Source organism: Pipistrellus hanaki (assembly GCF_964339955.1).
Source record: "Pipistrellus hanaki genome assembly, chromosome: 9".
Taxonomy (NCBI): domain Eukaryota; kingdom Metazoa; phylum Chordata; class Mammalia; order Chiroptera; family Vespertilionidae; genus Pipistrellus; species Pipistrellus hanaki.
The window spans coordinates 33,433,279-33,457,421 of record NC_140511.1 but is presented as its reverse complement, the minus strand read 5'-3'; the positions used below and the strand labels follow the sequence as shown (position 1 = coordinate 33,457,421).

At 39.2% G+C, this 24,143-nt stretch overlaps 1 protein-coding gene across 1 annotated transcript in view; it reads right to left on the bottom strand.

Annotated features, from left to right (window-relative positions):
• Positions 1-1,189: 1,189 nt before the first annotated feature.
• SYTL2 (synaptotagmin like 2) overlaps positions 1,190-24,143 on the bottom strand; it is a 66,341-nt gene continuing 43,387 nt past the window's right edge. The window contains exons 11-19 of the mRNA XM_084895297.1: positions 20,194-20,288; positions 16,934-17,053; positions 15,195-15,364; positions 13,308-13,410; positions 10,967-11,137; positions 8,346-8,424; positions 6,328-6,427; positions 3,775-3,980; positions 1,190-2,249 (exon numbers count right to left, since the gene is read on the bottom strand). Coding sequence (XP_084751423.1) covers positions 2,104-2,249; positions 3,775-3,980; positions 6,328-6,427; positions 8,346-8,424; positions 10,967-11,137; positions 13,308-13,410; positions 15,195-15,364; positions 16,934-17,053; positions 20,194-20,288 — 1,190 coding nt within the window. The 3' untranslated portion in view covers positions 1,190-2,103. The remainder of the gene's footprint in view (positions 2,250-3,774; positions 3,981-6,327; positions 6,428-8,345; positions 8,425-10,966; positions 11,138-13,307; positions 13,411-15,194; positions 15,365-16,933; positions 17,054-20,193; positions 20,289-24,143) is intronic.

Below are 24,143 nucleotides of genomic sequence, written 5' to 3'. Positions count from 1 at the left end.
GTGGATGAAGCATCAGCTTGCAGACTGAAGGGTCCCTGGTTCGATTCCTGTCAAGTGCATGTATCTTGGTTGCAGGCAATTCCCCGGTGGGGAGTGTGCAGGAGGCAGCTGATCGATGTTCCTCTCTCATCAATGTCTCTAACTCTCTACCACTCTCCCTTTCTCTCTGTAAAAAAATCAGTAAAATATATTTTAAAAAACACAAAGAAAACCTTATTGCATTCACTGTTTACCTGCTTGCCTCCCCTTATTAAATGCCGAAGTCATTAAGAGCAGGCACTATGTCTGTTTTATCCTTGATGACTAAAACAGTGGCTGGCACACTGAGAAAACTCAGATAAATGTGTGTTGAATGGATGTTAACTGCCTGGCCAGTGTGGTTCAGTGGTTGAGCATCAACCCGCGAACCAAGAGATCATCAGTTAGATTCCTGGTCTGGGCACATGCCCAGAGTTGTGGGCTCCATCCCTTGTAGGGGGCATGCAGGAGGCAGCCAATTAAAATTATCCCTCTCCCCCCTGTCCTCTATGAAATCAATAAAAATATATTTTTAAAATTAGACAAGAATGTGTTTTCTTCAAATCTTTTCAATTACTTCTTAAAAGTAAGACATTGGGAGCATAACCAACAGACACAAGACACTGGGGGCGTGTGGTGAAGGCATGTGCCAGCGGGTAGGAGAGGTGGGGGGAAGGTCAATAGGGAAAGAAAAAAAGAGACATATGTACTATATTTTAAACAATAAAATGAAATTTTTATAAAAGTAAGTCCTCGGCCTAACCGGTTTGGCTCAGTGGATAGAGTGTCAGCCTGTGGACTGAAGGGTCCCAGGTTTGATTCATGTCAAGGGCATGTACCTTGGTTGCAGGAACATCCCCAGTGGGGAGTGTGCAGGAGACAGCTGGTCGATGTTTCTCTCTCATCAATGTTTCTGACTCTCCATCCCTCTACCTTCCTCTCTGTAAAAAAATCAATAAAATACATTTAATGAATAAATAAATAAAAAGTAAATCCTCTAATAAAATATCCAAAACTGCTCACTTAGAGGAAATAATGTCCAGTGTTGCAATAAATATTGGAGAAATATTAGCCTAGCAGAATTTCTTTAGCCTTGCTAGGGAATTTAGATTTTTAGGGTCCCTAACATAAAGTATTTCATTTAAAATAAGATTAATTTTACAATACATTTAAGTCATAATAATTTATTTTAAGGATTTTTACAAAATACTTTATGAAAATTATACATATATAGGAAATACAGTATAATTTAACAATTTACATTCTACTTAAAACTTTTTTTGCAAAGCATGTCTGTGACCACTCTCATGCTGCTTTCATATAGTAGAGTTATAAGAAAAACAGAATCTTATATATGCAAGGTTTTTGTTTTATATATATTCTATTACAAAATACAGGCTTGATATCTAAGCTTAGGAGAAAATTAAGCCCAAAACTGAATTCCACTTATGGCCAATGGGTGGCACCAAAGCACATCCGAGACTGTTTTAACACTGGGAAAAGGGAAAGCAGTTTTCTCAAGACAGAAAATACATGCATTAAACTCAGTCTCGCCCTAATATGGAATTCCATAATTTATGGAGATTACAGAGTAAATAGTTTTCTTATGGTCAAATTCTTTATCATCACTGATATTCTGCCCTCCACCCCCCAGGAGTATCTCTCTCACTGTTTTCCACAACCTATGTATTTGCAGTTGCTGTAAGGAATTTCAATGGTCAAGAGGCAGGCTTTGCTAACCGTAGCACAAGACTGGTGTGAAGCACATGATGGGAAACTAGAAAACTTTTCCTGTTAACACCCCACATTTAATTTTTTTTTGGGGGGGCAGTTTTTTCTTTGAAGCAACAGGTGGATTTTCCTAGCTTTCTCCAATATCTTCTTTAATGTTGGAGTCACAAATACGTTATACGTTTTGTTATTATTTAAATATCGTGGGCCTATCACCAAAGAGGCACATGCAGGTTGACTTTAAAATGAGTGCTGACAGATAGGAGGTGGGATCTCTGTCCACATGGTCGGATTTTCAAGATCAGATTTCATCTGGTTCGTAGTTTTCAGTGGAGGAGCCGATGGACTTCGGGCTCATTTGGAAATCTTGGCGATCAACAGCATTCTGAGAGGCAGGACTGCTTCAATCCAAGTGTTGGGGGAATTTACCATCTTTTCCCAGAGAGCAACTTCCTCTGAAGTGGAGTCCATCCAGTCCACTTCAGTATCATAACTTTTACCTGGAAAAAAAGCTTTGCATTAAAAGAGGAATAGCGCATTGGGGAGTGGGAGAGAACTTGTTATTTTTTTTTAAATTATATTTTTTATTGATTTCACAGAGGAAGGGTGAGGTAGACAGAGATAGAAACATCAGTGATGGGAGGAAATCATTGACTGGCTTCCTCCTGCCCATCCCTCACTGGAAATTGGCCCACAACCCAGCCATGTGCCTGACTGGGGGGAATTGAACCAAGACCTCTTTGCTCATGGGTTGATGCTCAACCACTGAGCCACATCAGCTGGGCAGTCATTCTTTAATTATAAGCACCAATGGAAGTCAGCTAGGAGGGTACCAGGAGGGCAGATCTGGGACTCACTATAAGAAAGAACTATTGAGCCGAAACCGGTTTGGCTCAGTGGTAGAGCATTGGTCTGCGGACTGGAGGTCCCAGGTTCGATTCCGGTCAAGGGCATGTACATTGGTTGCGGGCACATCCCCGGTAGGGGGTGTGCAAGAGGCAGCTGGTCGATGTTTCTCTCTCATCGACGTTTCTAGCTCTTTATCTCTCTCTCCCTTCCTCTCTGTAAAAAAAACCAATAAAATATATTTAAATAAATAAATAAATAAATAAATAAATAAAACCTATATTTAAAAAAAAACAAAAACAAAAACAAGAAAGAACCGTTGAACTACCTGAGATAAGTACTCTATTCCCAGAGTAATGGTTTCTCTTCTCGGTCACTTAAAAGCTAGATGACAGCTGTCACAGGCATGGGGGCGTGGTAGGAAGGATTCCCACCTTGGGTTAGAAGTGACAGGAGATAATCTCTGAGGAAGCGTGACTACAGCTTTAGTGTTCAGTAGACTCAATTTGAATCTCGGCTCCACCACTTACTCTGTTACTTAATTTGTTGGAACGCCTGCTGTTCTGGAGATAACATTAGTAACTGCTCATCAAACTGCTGTTAGGATGAAGTGAAATTACGCAAATAGAGCACTCAGCACAGTGACTGGTGCTCAATCAATTAGTTACTATTATTACTCAAAGCACACTTTTAGCTAGGAAGGGCCATATGTTTTTTTTCAGGAAAGAGTAGAGATGAGAGCTCTTCTTCCCCCCATCCCCCCATAAGGTAAGCTCTGTGGGTGACACACTGCACCCTGTTAATCTTCCCATCCCAGAGCCTGCAGCACACAGCTGGCACTCCTGCATTCACTCATTGCATTACACTTAACAGAAATATCTGTTTGCATTAGGAAGGAGCAAAGCAATAAACGTCTAGAGCACATGTGTCAAACACACGGCCCTCGGGCCAAATCCAGCCCGCCAGGCCTTGCAATGTGGCCCGCCCCACGCTGTCATCACTGCACTCCGCTGTCAGTTTATGACATTGTCAGTTTATGACTGTTCAGTAAACCATTCGGCCCGCGATTTAGGTGGGATTTTAGATTTTGGCCCCTTCTCTGATTGAGTTCGACACCCCTAGTCTAGAGTCTCCACAAGCATTTGGCTCACAGAAGATTAAAAATGTAACACATATTACCGGTTCCAAAGCCGATCCGAAGACCTCCCAGGAACTGGTTGGTTAGTTTGTAATGGTCCCAGACGGTAAGCTCTACGCAGGCTTCCGTCAGATCTTCAGGCCTGAAGCCATCGTACACCATGGTGTGGTTGAAGACAGGGTTGGTGGTCTTCCCCACAGCTCTTGTCCTCTGACGACTTTTCCGACTTGTATCTGGCAGGATGATACTACCAATGGAAACGTGATTGTAAGAGCCTTTTAATGAGATAGTGGACATTTGTGCTTTCCATGCACTTCAACGCAGCTAGCTACTGGTGGCAGGAAAAAGAGGGGATAGTGTAGAGAAACAGCACTGATGGTGGGAGCCATCATGCGGGAAAGACAGTATATTCGAGGGGACCAAACTTCCCTTGAACCCTGACTCTGCCACTCACTGGCTGTGTATTGCAGGGAAAGTTAGTTAACCTTTCAGACACTTGCATCCTCATCTGTAAGATGGGAGTGGTAGCGCCCACTTCGTAAGATTAGTATTATATTAAAATTACATATTAAGCAAACCACCTCGCTCAGTTCCTGCACTTAGTAAGTGCTTACTATGTAGCAATTGTTTGAGGATTCCTTTAAAATTTGGAAGCACAATCTACTCCTGATTATCTGTGATAGCCTAAGGAATTAGTCTTGTATAAAATTGAAAAAGAAGAGAAACTTGCCCCATTTGCTAGACTTGATTTTGGAAATAAATTATATATTTGCAATCATTTACACTTAATTTGTGGTAATAGCTGAATTAACTTTTAATCTATCACACCCCCTGGGTAAAGGCAACAGGGTCTGAGACTAGTTTCAAAATAGGAGACTGACTAGAGTTGAAACATTCTACCAGCTGACATCTTTGAAGAATGTGTTGCCTTTTTGTTTTGTTGACAAGTGTTGTTTTTTTTTTTTTTTTTTTTTTTTTTGCTGTGTAGAAGCTTTTTGGTTTGATGTAGTCTCATTCAATTACTTTTGCTTTTACTTCCCTTGCCTTTGGGGTCAAGTTCACAAAATCCCCTCTGAGACCAAGGTCAATGAGTTTAGTACCAATGTTTCTTTGATGTATTTTACTATTTTAGTCTCATATTCAGGTCTTTAATCCATTTTGAGTTAATTTTTGTGTATGGTGTCATCCCCTATGCTCACTGCAGCACTGGCCACAATAATCAAGACATGGAAACGATCTATGTCCTTTGTAGGATGATTGGGTAAAGAAGATGTGGTACATTTATACAATGAAATACAACTCAGCCATAAAAAAAAAGAAAAAAAGATGAACTATTGCCATTTGCGACAACATGGATGGACCTTGAGTGTATCATACTAAGTATATAAAATGAGTCAGGTGGGCCTGGCTGGCATGGCTCAGTGGTTGAGCACAGACCTATGAACAAGAAGTCTTGGTTTGATTCCCAGTTAGAGCACGTGCCCAGGCTGTGGCCTCAATCACCAGTGTGGGACGTGAAGGAGGCAGCCAATCAATGATTCTTTCTTATTGATATTTCTGTCTCTGAAGTCAATAAAAATATTAAAAAAAAAAAATAAGTCAGGTGGGAAAGAACAAGAACAGTACAATTTCACTCAGATGTGGGATATAAAACAGAAAGCAACATACAAACAAGCAAACAAAATCATAGTCACAGGCAATAGTATGGCTGTTATCAGAGGGGAAGGCGGGTGGGTGGGGGAGGATGAAGAGGGTAAAGGGGGTCAAATATATGGCGACAGGAGAATAGACTTTGGGTAGGGAGCACGCAATGCCTTATACAGATGATGGATTATAGAACTGCACACCTGAAACTTATATAATGTTATTAATTAATATTAACCCAATACATTTAATTTAAAAAAGAACATCTAGACTCTAGATTCTAGAGGGAAAATCACAAATAATGTCACCTAAAATTAAATAGCTACAACTGGATTTCTGGTACAATCTACATAGATAAAATTAGTCAGAGGGAGTTAGGTTGGCACATTAATATCTATTTAGCTACTATTTAGATACCAGTACATGCCCAGGTTGTGGCCATTTATATGTGTAACAGAGAAAAAGGTTTGCCACTTAAGAATCAAAATTATCTTAGATTCTTACGAGCTATTAGTACAGCTCTGCTTAGCAAATGTTTTTCCAGATATTCGCAGCCTGATGCCAAAGGCCTTTTTGAAAATGGGTCACAGAATAGGAGCCAAGGAGTGTGACATCCCACTGTTAGAAGTTGCATGAAGTCTTTAGTACTGAATGTTGTTCTCACCAGTAGATGTGCCTCCTAGAAGACAGTAGGTATATATCTGAGTATGTGGTCTCTGTTTCATGTTTACATATGTCCTCTTATCTTTCTGATTTTAAAACTATATGTAGCCTTGCAGGGTGGGGGGTTCCATGTCACAGATTCCCCTAGTTCATGGAGTCACTGTCTCAAGTTATTTCATTTAAACTATGGATGGTGAGTTTCAGCATTACAGATATAAAGAACTAACTCAACCAGCAAAGGCCAGGCTACTGTAGAACTGCGAAGGCAGACTTATCAACGTTGTTACCATTTTACAAAAGAATTCAGATGGCTGCCCCTTAGCATGGGTAGATCAAGGCATTCCTTCACCCAGATGTGTACTTCTCCAGTTGTAGGAAGCTTTTTACCTATGTTAGAAAAAAGAGAGAAAATAAAATGTTAGTGCTATCCCTCTCTTGGCAATACAGCATCTAAAGATGCCAATCTAAAAATGGACTAGCACACACCTTAGCTGTTGTAAATAATGCTGCTATGGACACAGGGGTGCATATATTCTTTCTGTTTGGTGTTGCTGGATTCTTAGGAAATCAGAAAGAATATCTGCATTCCCATGTTCATAGCAGCATTATTTACAATAGCTAAGATCTGGAAATAGCCCAAGCGCCCATCAGTAGGTGAGTGGCTAAAAAAAGCTGAGGTACATTTATACAATGGAATACTATTCAGCTAAAAAAGAAGGTGTCTGACCCTCTGCGACAGCATGGATGATTATGCTAAGTGAAATGATCCAGAGAAAAGACCAATATAACATGACCTCACTTATATGTGGAATCTAATGAACAAAATAAACTGACAGACAAAATAGGTGCAGACACACGGATGCATGGAACAGAATGACAGATCTCAGAGGGGAAGGAGGTGGAGGGGATGGGAAGAGATTAACCAAAGAACATATATGCATAACCCATGGACACAAACAATAGTGTGGGGAAGGCCTGGAGTGGCAGAGGCTCAGATAAGGGGGTCAAGGAAGGAAAAAATGGGGGATCTCTGTAATACTGTCAATAATACATAAGTAAAAAATTAATAAAAATAAAAAATAATGCTAGCTAGTATTTGATGATATGATCCTAATAGTTTAAATCTACACATTCCTTTTAAAAAAATATATATATTTTATTGATTTTTTTTTACAGAGAGGAAGAGAGAGGGATAGATAGTTAGAAACATCGATGAGGGAGAATCATCGATCGGTGCCTCTTGCACACCCCGCACCAGGGATGTGTCCGCAACCAAGGTACATGCCCTTGACGGGAATCGAACCTGGGACCTTTCAGTCCTCAGGCCGACGCTCTATCCACTGAGCCAAACCGGTCTCGGCTATACATTCCTTTTTAAAAAAAATATTTTTATTGATTTCAGAGAGAAGAGAAGAGGAAGAGAAAGATAGAAACATCAGTGATGAGAGAGAATCACTGATTGGCTGCCTCCTGCACACCCACTACTGGGGATCGAGCCTGCAACATGGGCATGTGCCCTTGACTAGAATCGAACCTGGGACCCTTTAGTTCGCAAGCGGACGCCCTATCTACTGAGCCAAACCAGCCAGGGCTATCCATTCTTAATTATATATTTTATAGTCTGGCTGTACTGAGCTCAGACAGCTCTATGAAAATAATTTATATTTATTTCAAGTACAGAGTATTACATCATTCTTGTCGGGTTTTGCTGGCTCCACAGGATTAGTTATAGATATCAAGCATGTGAATAATCTATTTATACTTATATTCAAAATATCTCAGTGAAATGCACATACCTTTCAAACACTGATACCAATGTCAATTGGTACAGGCTGACATATTAAACATATTACTATAAAGCAACCAGAACAGGTACTAGCTAAGAGAGAGTCATTTATTTGTTTTGTTAAAAGTAGAGTGTAAAAAGTTAAACATTTGCTCTAGCTGGCTTGGCTCAGTGGATAGAGTGCCCGCCTGCGGACTAAAGGGTCTCAGGTATAGAGTTTCAGATATATATAAGATGAAAACATTCTGGAGATTTGCTTCACAACAATGTGAATCTACTTAACACTGCTAATGTCACACTAAAAAAAAAAAAGGTTAATATGGTACATTTTATGTGTTTTTATCACAATAAAAAAATGAGAATTTACAACTGTGAGTTGACTTATTTGGTCTATACAATTACTAAGTTAATAAATCTATTTAAGGCTTCCCCTTTGAAAATAGCACAGAACCCAAAGAAACCCTGGGAGCATGGGGGAGGAGGAAAGGGCATAAATCTGGACAGAAAATCATTACATACCAGGAATTGGCTCCGGGACGTACTGGAGAGCCAATTTCATTTTACCTCTGTTTTCTGCTTCAAGGACAACTGGTGCTGTCTGAAAAAAGGAGTGTCAGCAGATGTAAGACACAAACTATTTACTCCGGTTGTTGGTGCTCTGTTACAGGACCTTATCTTCCCCATTTCTGGAACAACATATCACTCCTAAATGCCCTGGATTAAAATTCCCCTCCCCATCAGAGCTACACTATTGGCTTTACATCTGGGATTGTTCTACTGCGCATCTAGGAAAACTCTGTAGGGTACCCAGAACACGTTTCAAGGCCATTAGTCTCAGAGATAGTGGAGAAATCAGAATGGCTTTCTTGGAGATGTCTGAAGTGTTGTGGGATGCCTTGGTGTTTATGAAAAAACATAGATTTTGTTAATAATTCATCCAGTACATAAAACAACTCATTTGTATTTTCTTTCTCTGAAGGAATAAGAAGAGTGTGGGAAGGTGGGGGCAGGAAGAAAGCGAAATATTACATTTTCAAAGTTGCATTAACCTATTTTCGACCAAATGAGTAGATGTCTTTAAGAATAACAAAGACTGGACAATAATTTTAAAACATATATATATCTATTATTTTCAAGTATATGAGAAATGGTTTTACTTTCAAAATCTGGTCCTTTGGGGCCTTATTTCCAAAACATGGCTATTCATCAGAAACATAAGACAAGTTAGTTAAAAATGAATGCTTTTGACATCTTCTGAGAAATTCAGATCCAGCAAGTCTTGGGTAGGGCTAGAAATAAGTGCTTCATGTGATCTTAATGTAATATTTAGGAAGCATTTCTTAAAATAAACTTTTCTTATGTGGATACTAACTAATGATTTGTATGAATTGTTTATATGTATCAATTCCAGCTATGATGGACTAGTTGGGATTACATCAACCCTCATACTGAGAACAATAAAAAAATCAGTTATAAAATCTACTTAAAGGTACTAAAGAATTACTAAGATAGGATTCAAATGGATAAGATATTAGAGCATGACATTTTTCTCTACTTTCCACTTTGAGGCATTAGCTGACTTTTAAGTTCGTAGTGCCAAACTGAGAGAATAAAAAGCCTAGCAGAAAGAGACTAAGAAGGGCTTTTAGAAGTCTCAAAGGGCTAGGGAGACAAAAATTGAAATCCATGGCCTGATAAGGAGGAATGGCCTCTGATAGTACTCTAGACCAGTGGTTCCCAAAGTGTGGGCCCCAGGCCAGTATCATCATCAGCACCTGGAAACTTGTTGAAAATGCATATTCCTGGGCACAGATCTTACTGAATCAGAAACCTTGGGAATAGGGCCCAGAAATCTGTGGTTTAATAAGTTCTTCAGGTGAATCGGATACTAACATTTGAGATCTACTTTCCTAGGCTTACAGTTGGAACTCCCAAAGAGCCATAGCCTAAAAATGTGGTAAAAAAACAAAAACAAAAAAAACACCAAACACCAGATCAGACTACATGAAAACCAAAACCCCACCTTCTAGTCAGTTCATTCTCAGATTAGATTAAGGTGGTCTGTCTCTATTCTGTGTCAGAAGCAAAAGCAAACCTTCCCAAGTTATCCCTAGAATTCTTTTCATGCAATGTCCAGCATGCAATAACCAATGAAAAGGCATACAAGGACAAAGGACCAAGGGACCATAATAAAATAAAAATTTTGATAAGAGAGACTCACAAATGTTGAAAATATTGGAGTTTTCAGACACACACATCACATAACTCTAATTAATGTATTTATAAAGATAATTATAAGATGAAAAATTTTAGCAGAGAAGAGGCACTTATAAAAAAGAATAAAATGAAAATAGAAGTCTGAAAGAATATAATTGAGAACTTGTAGATAGGTATCACAGATTAGACATAGCAGATAAGAAAATTATTGAACTATAAGATAGGGTTAGCAAGAAATAGCCAACCCTGGCTGAGACTGGCTTGGCTCAGTGGATAGAGCGTGGGCCTGGAACTGGAAGATCCCAACTTTGATTCTGGTCAGGGGCGTGTACCTTGGTTGCAGGCACATCCCCAGTGGGGGGTGTGCAGGAGGCAGCTGATTCATGTTTCTCTCTCATCGATGTTTCTAACTCTCTATCCTTCTCCCTTCCTCTTTGTAAAAAAATATATAATAAAAAAAATCTACATTTAAAAAAAAAATAGCCAACCTGAAGCATACATGGAGCAACGGTGAAGAAATATAGAAAAGAAGCCGAAACCGGTTTGGCTCAATGGATGGAGCGTCGGCTTGGGGACTGAAGGGTCCCGGGTTCGATTCCGGTCAAGGGCATGTGCCTTGGTTGCGGGCATATCCCCAGTAGGGGGTGTGCAAGAGGCAGCTGATCGATTACTCTCTCTCATCGATGTTTCTAACTCTCTATCTCTTTCCCTTACTCTCTGTACAAAAAATCAATAAAATATATTAAAAAAAAAAAAAGAAATATAGAAAAGAAAATGAGAGACATATGAGGCAGAGTGGAGAGAGAAAATGATCCCAAATGATGGATAAGTATCCCGAATGAAAATTCAACTTTATAGGACCTTTCTCCTATATAACAAGCCTCAAAACAACCAACCAACCAATAAAAAAATGCTGAACTTACCTTTCGCTTCAGAGGGTACCACTTCAATTGTTTATTCTGTTTGCTGTCCCAGTCCCAAGTTTCCAAATCAAGCTCCACTTCCCCAAGAAAACTATTGCGTTTGAATGTATCCCGATGCCATACAGACAGGTTCAGCTTCTGTGTCTTTAAGATTTGCTTTTCGATTTTATACTGCAGTTCAAAGAAGGAAATTAAAGGGGTGAATGATATTACTTTATGTCAAAGTTATGACACAGAGATGAAGAGAAAAGTCATCTGTGCAGGTCAGATTTTTCTCATCTGGTCGGTTTCAAGTCTTAAGAATTTTGCAAAGTCATCTAATTCTAAGTGTCTTATTTCAAAGAGCTAAAATCCATCTTTCACAAAAGTTGATTTTCTTTGCCCCTTTGGAAAAAGCAAACCATGGCTCAAATATCATAGATGGTAATAGCTCCTTAGAAACAAAAGCCAATTATTCAGTTTTTTACTGGATGTTTTTATTTCTAACTTGGTATAACATAAATCAAACTCATTCTAAAAATGAAGTTTAATCGATGGTCTGTTTTTTCCTAAGGACAAGGTATATTTTAAAAATACTTTGTTTTTTAGAGCACTTTTAGATTCTCAGCAAACTGAGTGAAAAGTAGAGAGTTCCCATAATCCACCTATCTCTATATACACACTCCTCTCCCACTTGATATCCTACAAAGATAAGGAGTTTCTCAAGAAAAGATAGACTTGTTTTTTTCCTGCTTCCTATGGTCCAGTGAAGAATATTTGGCATCCTAAAACTTTTTAATCTAAAATGACAGTCAATCCTTGATTATATATAATCATGGAATGGATAATAGTACTTCAAATCTAAAAATAATCTCTATTTGGCTTTATGATGTACTACTTGAATGCCCACTTGTTATTCTCAGAGTTTACTATTTAAATTATCTGGCTTTTCCTGAGTATAGGGCTGAAGTAACTGACCTAGAAATAGCTAGGGGACTGAGGTATATCATAGTCAAACTGTAATTAAAAACTTGCTACAGAAAACTCACCCATGGATGACTGAGAATTAATTTAACTCTACTTTTCTCAGAGAATAACCAAATAGTTGGATAGAATTTTCAGAAGGAGGGTTTCTATTTGTAGTTTTACATTTTCTATTACTCATGACTAAGGTAGTATGATATAGTTTGCAAGGGGGGGTGGGGGGAGCGAGATATGGTATTTGAACCAGGTATACTTTCCATTCATATGCCCTTCCATCTATCCTTCCAATAAACATTTGAGCACCTTTTTCAGACACCGTACTAGGACTCAACATTTATTAAGTGTTTAATGTACTCATCTCATCCTGTATATAAACTCTTTTAACATTCACAACTACTGTGGTAGGTAAGTAGGTAGTACTATATTACTTCCCCTTTGCAGGCGCGAAGTGCAGGCAGGCTAAGTCATTTACCCAAGGGCACAGTTTATAAACAACATAGAGTTGGTCCCTGCCCTTGAGGAACTTACAATTTACTGGGAAAGCAGACAAACCAGTAAAGTGCTGAGAGTTAATATAGCCTACTGTAAAACAACAAAACAAGGCAGCAGACAGGAGGGGCCTGAGAAGCAAGGACAGCCGCTCATAGGAAGAGGCATTTAAGGCTGTGGGAGGTAGTTAGGGACAGAATGTGGGGAAGAATATTCCAGCCTAAGCAAACACAGAGTCCCAGCAGTGTGAGAAAATGTCGTTCTTCCAAAGAACAGAAAGGAATCAGGGTATCCTGAACAAAGACTATGACCGTGAAAAGAGGAGGCGGGAGCTCAGCTTGTGAAGGGACTGGTGTGCAGGGCAAGGATGGAGTTGACCCTAAGGGTAAAGGGAATCCTAAAAGCTCTTAAGCAGAGAAATACCACCGTCAGAACTATAGTTTTTAGAACATTTTGGTTGCTATGCTCAACTTCATCAGTTGCATATCCTTGTGCAAGTTACTTTATTTCTCTAAGCTTCATTTGCTGCATCTTATGAGATACAGATAACAATACCCGCCTAGCAGGGTACATAGGGAGTGAATGAGATAATGTGTACAACATTCATAGCATATCATCTCAAAACGGTTTCTCAGAAAATGTTGATCCTTTCCTTCTCCTTTCTGGGCAACTAACTTCATCTGTAGAGATACTACTTAAGAAGATATGGTATGGGAGGGAGGGGCAATGTTAAAATATATATATATACAGATAATTTAATAAAAATATTTAAAAAAAAAAAAGAAAGAAAAAGAAGAAGAAGAAAAAAAAGAAGAAGAAGAAGAAGATATGGCTAGACAAACATATAGGTCACCATTTAGGATTTTCCCAATCTAGAGTTCATAGATACCCGCAGTATCTCGTTATACACAGGATTCAAAGTTTTCTTCACGACAAATGTTTTCTTCTTGCCCATTTTGCCCTTGTCTGGTAACAGGTAAGTCTTTACATATCTAAAAGGAGAAATGAACAGGCAAGAAGGTCAGAGAAAATTAGAAGTGATATTTCCACCTCTGCTTTTAAAAATGCATTGGAAATTGACAGAAATAAGTCTTTCATAATGAGAAAAGCAATACGCAACAAATGTTCCACCAACACCTTTATGGAAAAATTTAAAGCTATTTCAGTGGGATTGGTCATGAATTCCTTTCTTTTGGCCTTACGTCAGAGGGGGGAGGGGAGTACTCTAACAGTGCTTAATTCCACTGGCTTCCTTTCTATTAAGAAAGGCCGTGGTGCTTGCAGAATTATTATTATTTTGTAAATCTTCGCCCAAGGATATTTTTCCACTGTTTTTTAGGAAGAGTAGAGAAAAACATCAATGTGAAAGAAACACATCAACTGGTTGGTTGCCTCCTGTACGAGCCCGGCCAGGGTACAGGTCAGGGAGGAGTCTGCAGCCAAGGTCGCCCTTGACCCAAATCAAACCTGGGACCCTTTTGGTCCACAGGCTGATGCTCTCTATCCCTTGAGCCAAACTGTCTAGAGCATTGTAGAATTATTTTTATTTTTATTTTTTTTAAAATATTTTATTGATTTTGTACAGAGAGGAAGGGAGAGAGATAGAGAGTTAGAAACATCGATGAGAGAGTCATCGATCAGCTGCCTCTTGCACACCCCCTACTGGGGATGTGCCCACAACCAAGGTACATGCCCTTGACCGGAATCGAACCCAGGTCCCTTCAGTCCCCAAGCATTCGCTCTATCCATTGAGCCAAACCGGTTTCGGCTGTAGAATTATTTTTAAAAGTTTTTGTGGTCCTGGCTGGTTTGGCTCTGTGGATAGAGCGTTGGCCTTGGGACTGGGGGGTCCCGGGTTCAATTCCGGTCAAGGGCATGTGCCTTGGTTTCGGGCATATCCCCAGTGGGGGTGTGTGCAGGAGGCGGCTGATTGAGTTTCTAACTCTCTATCCCTCTCCCTTCTTCTCGGTAAAAAAAAAAAAAAAAAAAAAAAATCAATAAAATATATTTTAAAAAAATTTTGTGACTGTTTTTTAAAATAAAATTAATCTTAGCATGCACATATTCAAGCCATGCTCAATGTAAAAAAAAAAAAAAAGGATGTTGGGCTCAGTTGTTTTTGTAACAGAAGGAAAAAGGATTGGGTTTATGCTAGCAAAATAATTAAGAATCAGACTTCTGCATAGGGATGAATGGGGAATACCATTCCACTTTTGCAAATAAACTGAAATGCAATTAAATCTATGATCTCAAAGATGAATTGGTAATCCCTTCTACAGTGCTTCTGCAGAATATAATTTAAATATGGAAACTACCTCATTTGAGAATCTTAACTGATTCTGCACCACTGAACATTAGGAAGTGTGCCCCCCATGTCCCTAATTTTGGAGGCAGTTTTGAGAGTGCCGTGGAAAGAGACCAAGGTTCAAGCCCTCATTCCTCATTTTGCTCCTGACTGTCTGAATTTACATAGACAGGCTGCTTATCTTCTCTTGCCCTTGTTTCTTTATCGGTCAAAAGAAGGACTTGGACAAGATGACCTCAAGAGTTCCTTCCAACCTGAAACATTTTGGGCTTCTCTGACATTTCTGCAATTTCACAAGTTTGGCCTGTGAACATATAACGTAAATAAGACAGCATTCCCCCTGCCACCCCTTCTCCTTTCAAACGCTGCTTTCCACAAAGTCATACACATCCTCTCGCCTCCATTCCGTCCTTTCCTTCCTGATTTCTACAAGATTCACTAGGAGAAGACAGGGATGTCAAGTGTACTTACGGGTCTGAACGTTGTTTTCTCATGTCTGCGGCGGCTAAGTCTTTACACTGGGCCACAAAGATATGCAGCTCCGTCAGAGAGTCCACGTACTCCACCGCGAACTGGATGCTTCCTTTCACCTCCAGATTGCCAAAGTCTCCACTGTACACGCTCATCACACTGCCGCTCACCTGAGAGCATCGGAAACACGCAGGGTTTGTCTCTACCGCGTGCTTGAATTCAACATGGGGATCATGGCTATCATTCTTGCTTGCCATTATTGCACGAGTTTGCATATAAAAGCAGCTAATTTGATATGGCCTAAAGACCCGCCTACACAGATAACCTGACGTGATATACAGGACACAACTAGTGTTTTTTTGTTTTTGTTTGTTTTTTAAATTGCCTCTCTAAGATATAGGAGAGAAGTGAAATGCAAAGTTCCGTAGATGCTGCAGGCTCCTTTCGCAGCAGGGCGATTTTAGGGGAAGGACTTTCCAGAGCTCCATTTTTAGGCATGCTCTGTATTTAAAATGTTAAAGAAAGGGGATGTGAGAAACCCCAGGCACACAAATCACAGTGACACGTTGCTCTATCAAATTTCCAAGGCACTCAGAAGGAATTTTGCTATGTTACCCATCCGCTGAATCCAGGAAAATGCTTACTGAGCCATATGCTTTTAGAGGTCAGGAAGGGTAGAAAATGGATGATTGATGAAGGGAGTTTAAAGCCTTCCAAGATCATGCATTAGATTGTTGTCAGCAGAAATTCAACTTAAATAGCTTCTAAAAAAAGCAATCTGAGAAATGTGAGGCTAGTAAGTATTTAAGCACAGGTTTATTATTTGTTTAGCATGGCTGGCAAGATATGTGCATGTGCATGCATATGTATATCAGGGAAATATCTGGATTAGTGTGTGCAGATATATTTATACACACATATATATTTCTACACACATGCTACATGCACACAGAACTACCTCACTTTAGGAAAGAAGTTCTTTGTGAAACAACCACACTTAGGGAGCTTTGCTTTGAAAACCCTGTTCAGAATCCTTTTGTAAGGCAAAGAACCACCTCTCCCATTCTTTTATGTGAAACAATCAATACTTTTACCCAGCAGGTTTGCTTAAAAAAAGGGAGATACAGCTGAAACCAGTTTGGCTCAGTGGATAGAGCGTTGGCCTGTGGACTGAAGGGTCCCAGGTTTGATTCTGGTCATGTACATTGGTTGCAGGCACATCCCCGGTGGGAGGTGTGCAGGAGGCAGCTGACCGATGTTTCTCTCTCATTGATGCTTCTAGCTTTCTATCCCTCTCCCTTCCTCTCTGTAAAAAAATCAATAAAATATATTTAAAAAATAAAAAATGAAAACTGGCATTAAAAAAAAAAAGAGATACAATTCTGTATCTGCCAATGGTATGTAAAAGCGTATCTGATACAAGCAGACTTGATCATAGTTACCCATTTTGCACAGAAAAATGCAGAGGTTCATTTTGTTGGTAATCTAGGTTTATTTTTACAGTCCTTACCTTCAAAAAAACCCATATTGATTTATAACGGATAGGAACCTTTATGCTTAAAAAAAGAAGAAGAAAATGGAGAATTTAGCTAGCCAGCGGTGAATGGTGGGTGAGGGAAAAAGCTCATGCCCTTGGAATCTGGGAAACACAACAGGAGGCCATTGTACAGAAGCAGGAGCGAGGCAGAGCGAGCTCGCAGAAGTGGCGAGATATTAACACGGAGCCTTTCTTTACATACAGAAGACAGGGACGTCATGCCAGAGGAGCTGCTAAGATTGGTTAGAGAGCTGGGGCTCTTCTTGTGTCTGCTGAGGTGGTAACTGCTTTCTGACGCTGTGTCTGTTTCTCTGTCATCACTCTACAAAACATCATATAATATACACACAGTTTAAATTCAGAACGGGTCCAGGTCAGAATCTCTGCTTAGATAAAGATAATTCCTTGGTATCACATGGATCTATGACATTGCTCAAGGTCCAGGGACACTAGTGCTAATTGCCAGGGAGTGGGATTCAGGGTGGGGTGGGTGGGCTGCCTTGGACCTCACCTAAGGGGGAGAGCAGTGCTTAGCTACCAAAATAACAGTGATTTTTCACCTACAGGGGGCCCTGAGGTGCATCAGAAGACAGTACTACTGTGAGCAGCTTGCTGCTCTCTCAATATCACACACTTATGTTTCTTTAAGAACTGATATATATGAGAAGTTAACTTTACCCAGACAATAAAAGCTCTAAGTTCTACTGCCAAGACATAAAATGTCATGCTTAATTCCTCTCATTATTAACATAAACTGAACTTCCCTAAAAATCAAAGTAAACTAGGACAAATAAATGCTAGTCTTCTCTATTTCAACAAAAAGTGAGTATGTTAAAAATTTGAAACCACCTCTCCTGTATTTCAATAGTGATATTGTGCTTATCTTTTTGCTGCTCTAGGGAAGTATATTAAATTATACATTCTACCCACATTAAATTTTTAACACACATTTAATGTGTGTGTGTGTGGGAATAACACACTTAATGTGTGTGGGGGGAATAACAACATGATACCATATATATATATATATATATATATATATATATATATATATATATATATATATATATATCTATCTCCCAGGAAATATTTACTTGGGTCAAGAAAGAAAAGTGGCAATAAGAAACTTTTTTATATTTAGGTCTAAAGTGTATTAGATGGTAGTTTTTAAAAATTCATGATTCAGAATGACTCCTTTGGGGGTTAGAGTTTATGGGGCAGTTCAGTGGCTTCTGGGATTAGGGCAGCACCTTTATGGAGTAGTTAGTTCATGCTGACAAATTCCAGGGCCATGCAATTATGTATCAAATAGTGCAGATTAAGAAAAGAGTTAAATAAAAACAAATCTTATGACTTATATGGATGAGGGGAAAAAACACCTCAAAGATCAAACAAAAATCCAAACCTTTTCCATGTCTCTGTTGTCACACTCCCCCCCCCTCGCCCCCCACACACATGCTTACAGTCCATTTCTCTCTATTACAGCATGTACGACATTTGATCTGGTATATCAGATCATTAGTGAATTATTGGAAGGATGGGACCCTGTCTTGTTGACCTGGACCACGGATTTTCACATAGTTGGCACTCAGCACATATCAAAGGGACTGTGGACAAAGAAGCAAGGCCTGATTTCATCTCCACTTCCTGTAACATTCCGTCCAACCCAAGTCCTTTCAAAGGGAAAATGATACAGCTTAACTTGGCATGTCCGATGCACACACTCAAATGATTTGGACTCTTTTGTGGAGCCGAGGAACAGGTTAAAACTAAAGAAAGGACAAAAAACAAAACAAAAAAACAACCAGGAACTAGTCTTATTTGCCTCTCAAGTTATTATATGATTAACTCACGTGACCAATCAAGACCAGGAACTCCATGAGGTGTCTACTGTTGGTTTCCAGCCAATGAATTAGGTTAAAAAAAACTGAGTGGTTCTTCCCAAAGTTAAGTGTAATGTGGGCTCTGAAAAATATTCAAGGACTGACTGACTGCAGATACAGCTCATCTAAGACCCAAGTCTGGTGACCACAAAGTGGGGAGGCAAGGTGTAATGTACTGGTTAGTATGTGTTGTCCAGAGCTTTGCTCACACTCTTTCTATGAATAAACTGCATGAGGGTGATGCTTTATATTTCTCCATCAAAAATCAGACCCAGCCGGAACCAGTTTGGCTCAGTGGATAGAGTGTTGGCCTGCGGACTGAAAGGTCCCGGGTTCGATTCCGGTCAAGGGCATGTACCTTGGTTGCAGGCACATCCCCAGTAGCGGGTGTGCAAGGGGCAGCTGATGGATGATTCTCTCTCATCGACACTTCTAACTATCTATCCCTCTCTCTTCCTCTCTGTAAAAAATCAATAAAATATATTTTTTTTTAAAAATCAGACCCAAACTGCTGATAGTAATAGCTAGCATGTATTGGGTACTTACTATGTGTCAGGCACTGTACTGTGAGCGTTCCTCACATTATATCAGGGACTTCTCACAACTTGATGAGGGAGGTACTAAGACACTAGACTTAGGGAAGTTAAGGAACTTGTCCGTAATCACACAGCAAATTAGTAGCATAGCCAGGGCTGGAAATGTCTGACTCCAAACCTCTGACTCTAAATTACCTGGCTACAAGAACTTAAAGTCTTGATTAAGTCAAAGGACCCGAGTTACAGTTCTACTTTTCAGTAGCTGTTGGATTTTGAGAAAGTTACTTAACCTCTCTGAGTCTTCCTCTTCTTTTATAAAATGGAGAAAATAGTACCACATTTAATTAGTGAGAGTTAGGTAATAGCATCAATATTAAATACCTGGCACTTAGTAGGTTCTCAATGAATAGTAGATAATAGAATAGTCATGTGAGTAGTTAACAGCATGAGAGTCAGATCTGGCTCCAGCCCTGGTTCAACCCCTTTCAGGCTGAATGAGGTTACTTCACCTCTTTTACTCTGTTTTCCCATCTGAATATCTGGGGATAATGATATTGCCCACCTTCTAGGGTTGTTGGATAAGATAAGATAATGTATATTAATAAGATAATGTATATAGATATCCTTAAAGGTCACTATGTCATTTTTCACTTTATTATTTTAACAAATGTTTTCAAGCGAGTCATGCAACCTAGACTAAGTTCTCACAAAGCAACTGTACGCTAAACTACAGAGGAGTTGTTAGTCCATGCTAACATATTTCTGCCTAGATTTCTTATTTTATACCCACTCTGAAACAAAAGTCACATTCCCAAATCTATGCAATTTGACTTCACTATCAAAAGGAGTTACTGTTTGAATCAAATGAGACATGCCGTGCCTTGTTCCAGGATCCACAACACTACCTCTATTGATATGAAAAGCAAGGGTCAGTCCTGCTGACCTCCAGTCCCTGCCACGGCTGAATACACACACACCAATCTTGGCAGAACAAATCCACTTATTTGGTCCCATTTTTCTGAAGGTACAAAAGATAAACTTGCCTCATCTTGGAGAAATGCTGGAACAGACTTGCTCATCCTTTTGAGTTTGTCGGGGTGGGAAAACTGATTGTCAGGCTGTGAAGGCACTGTGGAAACTAAACAGCAGCATTTCTGTTCAAAATTATCTTTACAATTGTCAGACACACACAGGCATAGGGTGAAAACACACTTCTCTTCCATCAGTGAACAGAGATGTTTCTGTAAAAAGGTTAAAGGCACCGTACTTCACATGCACAAGACCATACAGTGAGCAGCATGCAGTTTTCATAAGTTAATCAGATAGAAAAAAGAGCAAGAAGTTGAACCAAGTAGAAAATAAAAAGTAATTGAAAAAGGATTAGTTTTTCTTGAACCTGGAGCTGTATTTGAATTATATTAAAACATGCTGTCAATGAGAATTGGTTTTAACTTATTTTTTTCACATCAGTTTTGAACCCCACAATCTATAATTTAATGGTTCATCTCCTTGAGATATTTATATTTTTAACATGCTGCAGGCTAAAAAAAACTATTTCATCAGACAGCAAGGATCTTTGTACACAACTCAGTCATAAACGTGTCCTGGACGTTGAGTGTCTAAGAGAAGGTTTGTTTGTTTTTTAGTGAGTGTGGGGAGTACCATGAAAGACCATTAGATTTTCCAAACTAATTACTCTTTGAAAATAGAAATTATTTTTTAAATAACTTTTTACTTTTCAATAATAGTTGGTGTAAGTTTTAAGTATACAACCCAGTGAATATAATTTATATAATTTTTGAAATAATTACCGTAACAAATCTAGTATGCATCTGACAACATACATAGTTATTATAATATTATTCACTATTTCCCCTATGCAGTACTTTGTATCCCTGTGACTATTCTGTAACAACCAATTTGTACTTCTTAATCTCTTCACCTTTTTCACCCAATCTCCCATTTCCCTTTCCCTCTGGCAACCGTCAAAATATCCTCTGTATCTATGAGTCTGTTTCTAATCTGCTCGTTTGCTTATTTTGTTTTTTTAGATCCCACATATTAGATACCTGTCAATTCAAAGAATTTTCAACAGGGATACCCAAGGCCAACTTTGAATGATTCAAGTTAGGATATTCTAAGAATTTAATATAAAAATGTAGCATGCAGTTTCTTTCTGATATAGTAAACATATGTGTGGAAGTCACAATAGGATGACAAATTCTATTCTTAATTTGTGTAACTCTAGTTAGAAAGCTATTTTTTCCTTTGTCTAAGAATCATAATGAAACTATTTTTGTGGTGAATTTAGAGCTTTTATATTTGAATGAGTTCACATTTGTCAAGAAACTTAGAATAGTAGGCCCTACACAAGTATTTGATAAACAAATAAATATTGTTTGAAAGAGATTCTTTAAGTTATCTTTACAATGTGATACAAATATATTGACTTTATCATTGAAAGCTAAACTAGGAAAGTGAATAAAAAATCAACTTATAGGGCTATACATAACTCAAAAGGCTCAAATTCAGCTCTAAGCATTAGCTGAATTTATTTTTAGTTAACTGAAACCCAATTGAAGGAAAATGAAAACTAAACTACACATATTAAATATTTGCTTATTTACATACTAGTTCTCACCTGGCCTTAGGCTTACAAATGTATCAAAAAACATTGTGGTATATCAAAAGATGATAACCGCTTTAATCACTTTCCATTAAGCACAATGTGCATGTGTGTGTATTTGGTGACTATCACACAAGCAACGTAAGATTAGGTCCCAGGAGGGCATAGGAGAGCCCAAAGATATGCAAAACATTTTTTTCACAACACTGCTCCCTATTATTTTCAAGGTATATATCCACCACTCAAACATAGTCACTTACATGTATTGGTCTTTAGTTATTTATATTTTGATCATGTATTTCATTGTTTCCAGGAAATCACTTAAAATTCTTTTTAAGTTATTCAATTAAAGTTGACATTCAATATTATATTATTTCTAGGTATACAGATCATATATTTCATTTTGTCTTGTGTGGTAAGAATACATTCTTCACTAAGAAAAAAAATTGGAAAATATCATAAAAAAGATAGAATTGGCCTGGCTGGTGTTGCTCAATGGTTGAGTGTTGAGCTATGAACCAGGATGTCACAGTTCGATTCCTGGTCATGGCACATGTCCAGGTTTCAGGCTCAATCCCCAGTGTAGGGTGTGCAGGAGGCAGCCAGTTCATCATTCTCTCTCATCATTGATGTTTCTATCTCTTTCCCCCTCTCCCTTCCCTCTGATATCAATAAAAATATTTTTAAAATAATTTTTTTTTAAATAGAGAAAGACTTGATCCAGAATTTGCTTATTTGCCTTGATCAATAACTAAGCTCAGCTGAAACCAGTTTGGCTCAGTGGATAGAGCATCGACCTGAGGACTGAAAGGTCCAGGGCATGTACCTGGGTGGGCCCATCCCCAGTAGGGGGTGTGCAACAGGCAGCTGATCGATGTTTCTCTCTCATCGATGTTTCTAACTCTCTATCCCTCTCTCTCTTCCTCTCTGTAAAATCAATAAAATATATTTAAAAAAATAACGAAGCTCATCAGGAGGCCACAAATGAAGATGTAGATACATTGGTTATATAACTATACCTATATATACACCTACATTTACATAGATGTGTATACATATATCTATGCTTTGTTTTCACTCCTCAAGCTAAATGTTGAACAAAACAGCAAAATGAAATCAGATGCTGTTTTCAGTATCTGCCAGTTCAGAAGCATCAGGAAAAGTCGCTTTACCTGCCACCCCTGAAGGACAGAAGTCTGGTTTCCTCTGCAGCAGTCAGGCAGAGACCAACACCAAGGACCAGAGCCTGGACTGCCTTTTCCCCTGGGTGGTTCTTAAGAATTTGTCAGATCGTGTGCTAAAGCTCAGCACCTTCACCTCCGGCAGGAGGACCTCGTGAGCCAAGTTTCAGATTTCAGACCCGATGTCACTGCCTTCTAGCATCGGCACTTTGTTCCTCTAATGGCTCTTTCATTTAAGCTGCTCTTCTCAGGAAGACTTATGAGCACATCCAAGGAATGTTGGGAAACTGTTATTAAAAATCCCCTGGGCACCTGGGGGCAGGCATGGGTATTATCTTCAGAATTGCAGTCCCTTCGATCATGACACTGACAAACTGGGGAGCTAAGAAGACACAAATGCATATCTATATGCTTTGCTAGGTCCACAAGCACCTTTCAGTTGTAGTCACAGTTAAAATGTTCAGCAATCTTAAGACTGAATGGAAAAGAGTAAGAGTCATAATCCTAGCTAGGTGGTGAATATTAATTAGTTGATGACATTAACTACTACTAACTGAACATTTATTTCTTAAGATTCAGATGTTCAGGTGGAGAGAACCAAATAGCAGCATGTTTTTCAATCAGGAGGATATCTTAGCTACAGAGGCCTCCCCTGAGAAGAAAGGGATCCCAGTCCCACACCAGACCCCAGCCCAGGGTTCTAGAGCTGTGAAGAGAAGTCCCTATAACTCTGGGCTATAAAAATCAGCAGGGATTGTGGCTGACTGACATGGAGGTTACTGGAGACCTAGCAGTTCCTCTTAAAGGGCTGGCACACAGACTTACATGGTCCCGCTTCCTCAGAGTTCCAGTGCTGGGGGCATCAGGGCAGGAACTCAGGGGCAGCTTTCTCTCAGACAGAGGTGCTAGCAGGGGTCAATGTTCCTATTCTGACACCTCCCTCATTGCAGAGCTGACCTGTAGCCATATCTAAGTTTCCAGCAGCGTGGCCCACACTGTTTGTGGCCCTCAATGTTCACTCCACCCTGCTGATTTCCTGAGACCCCACTCAATTTGCAAGCTGTTTTCAGCTTCTTTTCCATATGAATGGTCTGTTCCAGCTTAGGCTTCAGTCTTTTCTAAAATCTCTCAAATAAGCAGCAGTAGGCGTTAGCATGCCCCAATCCTATCATAAAGAAGCCAAAGA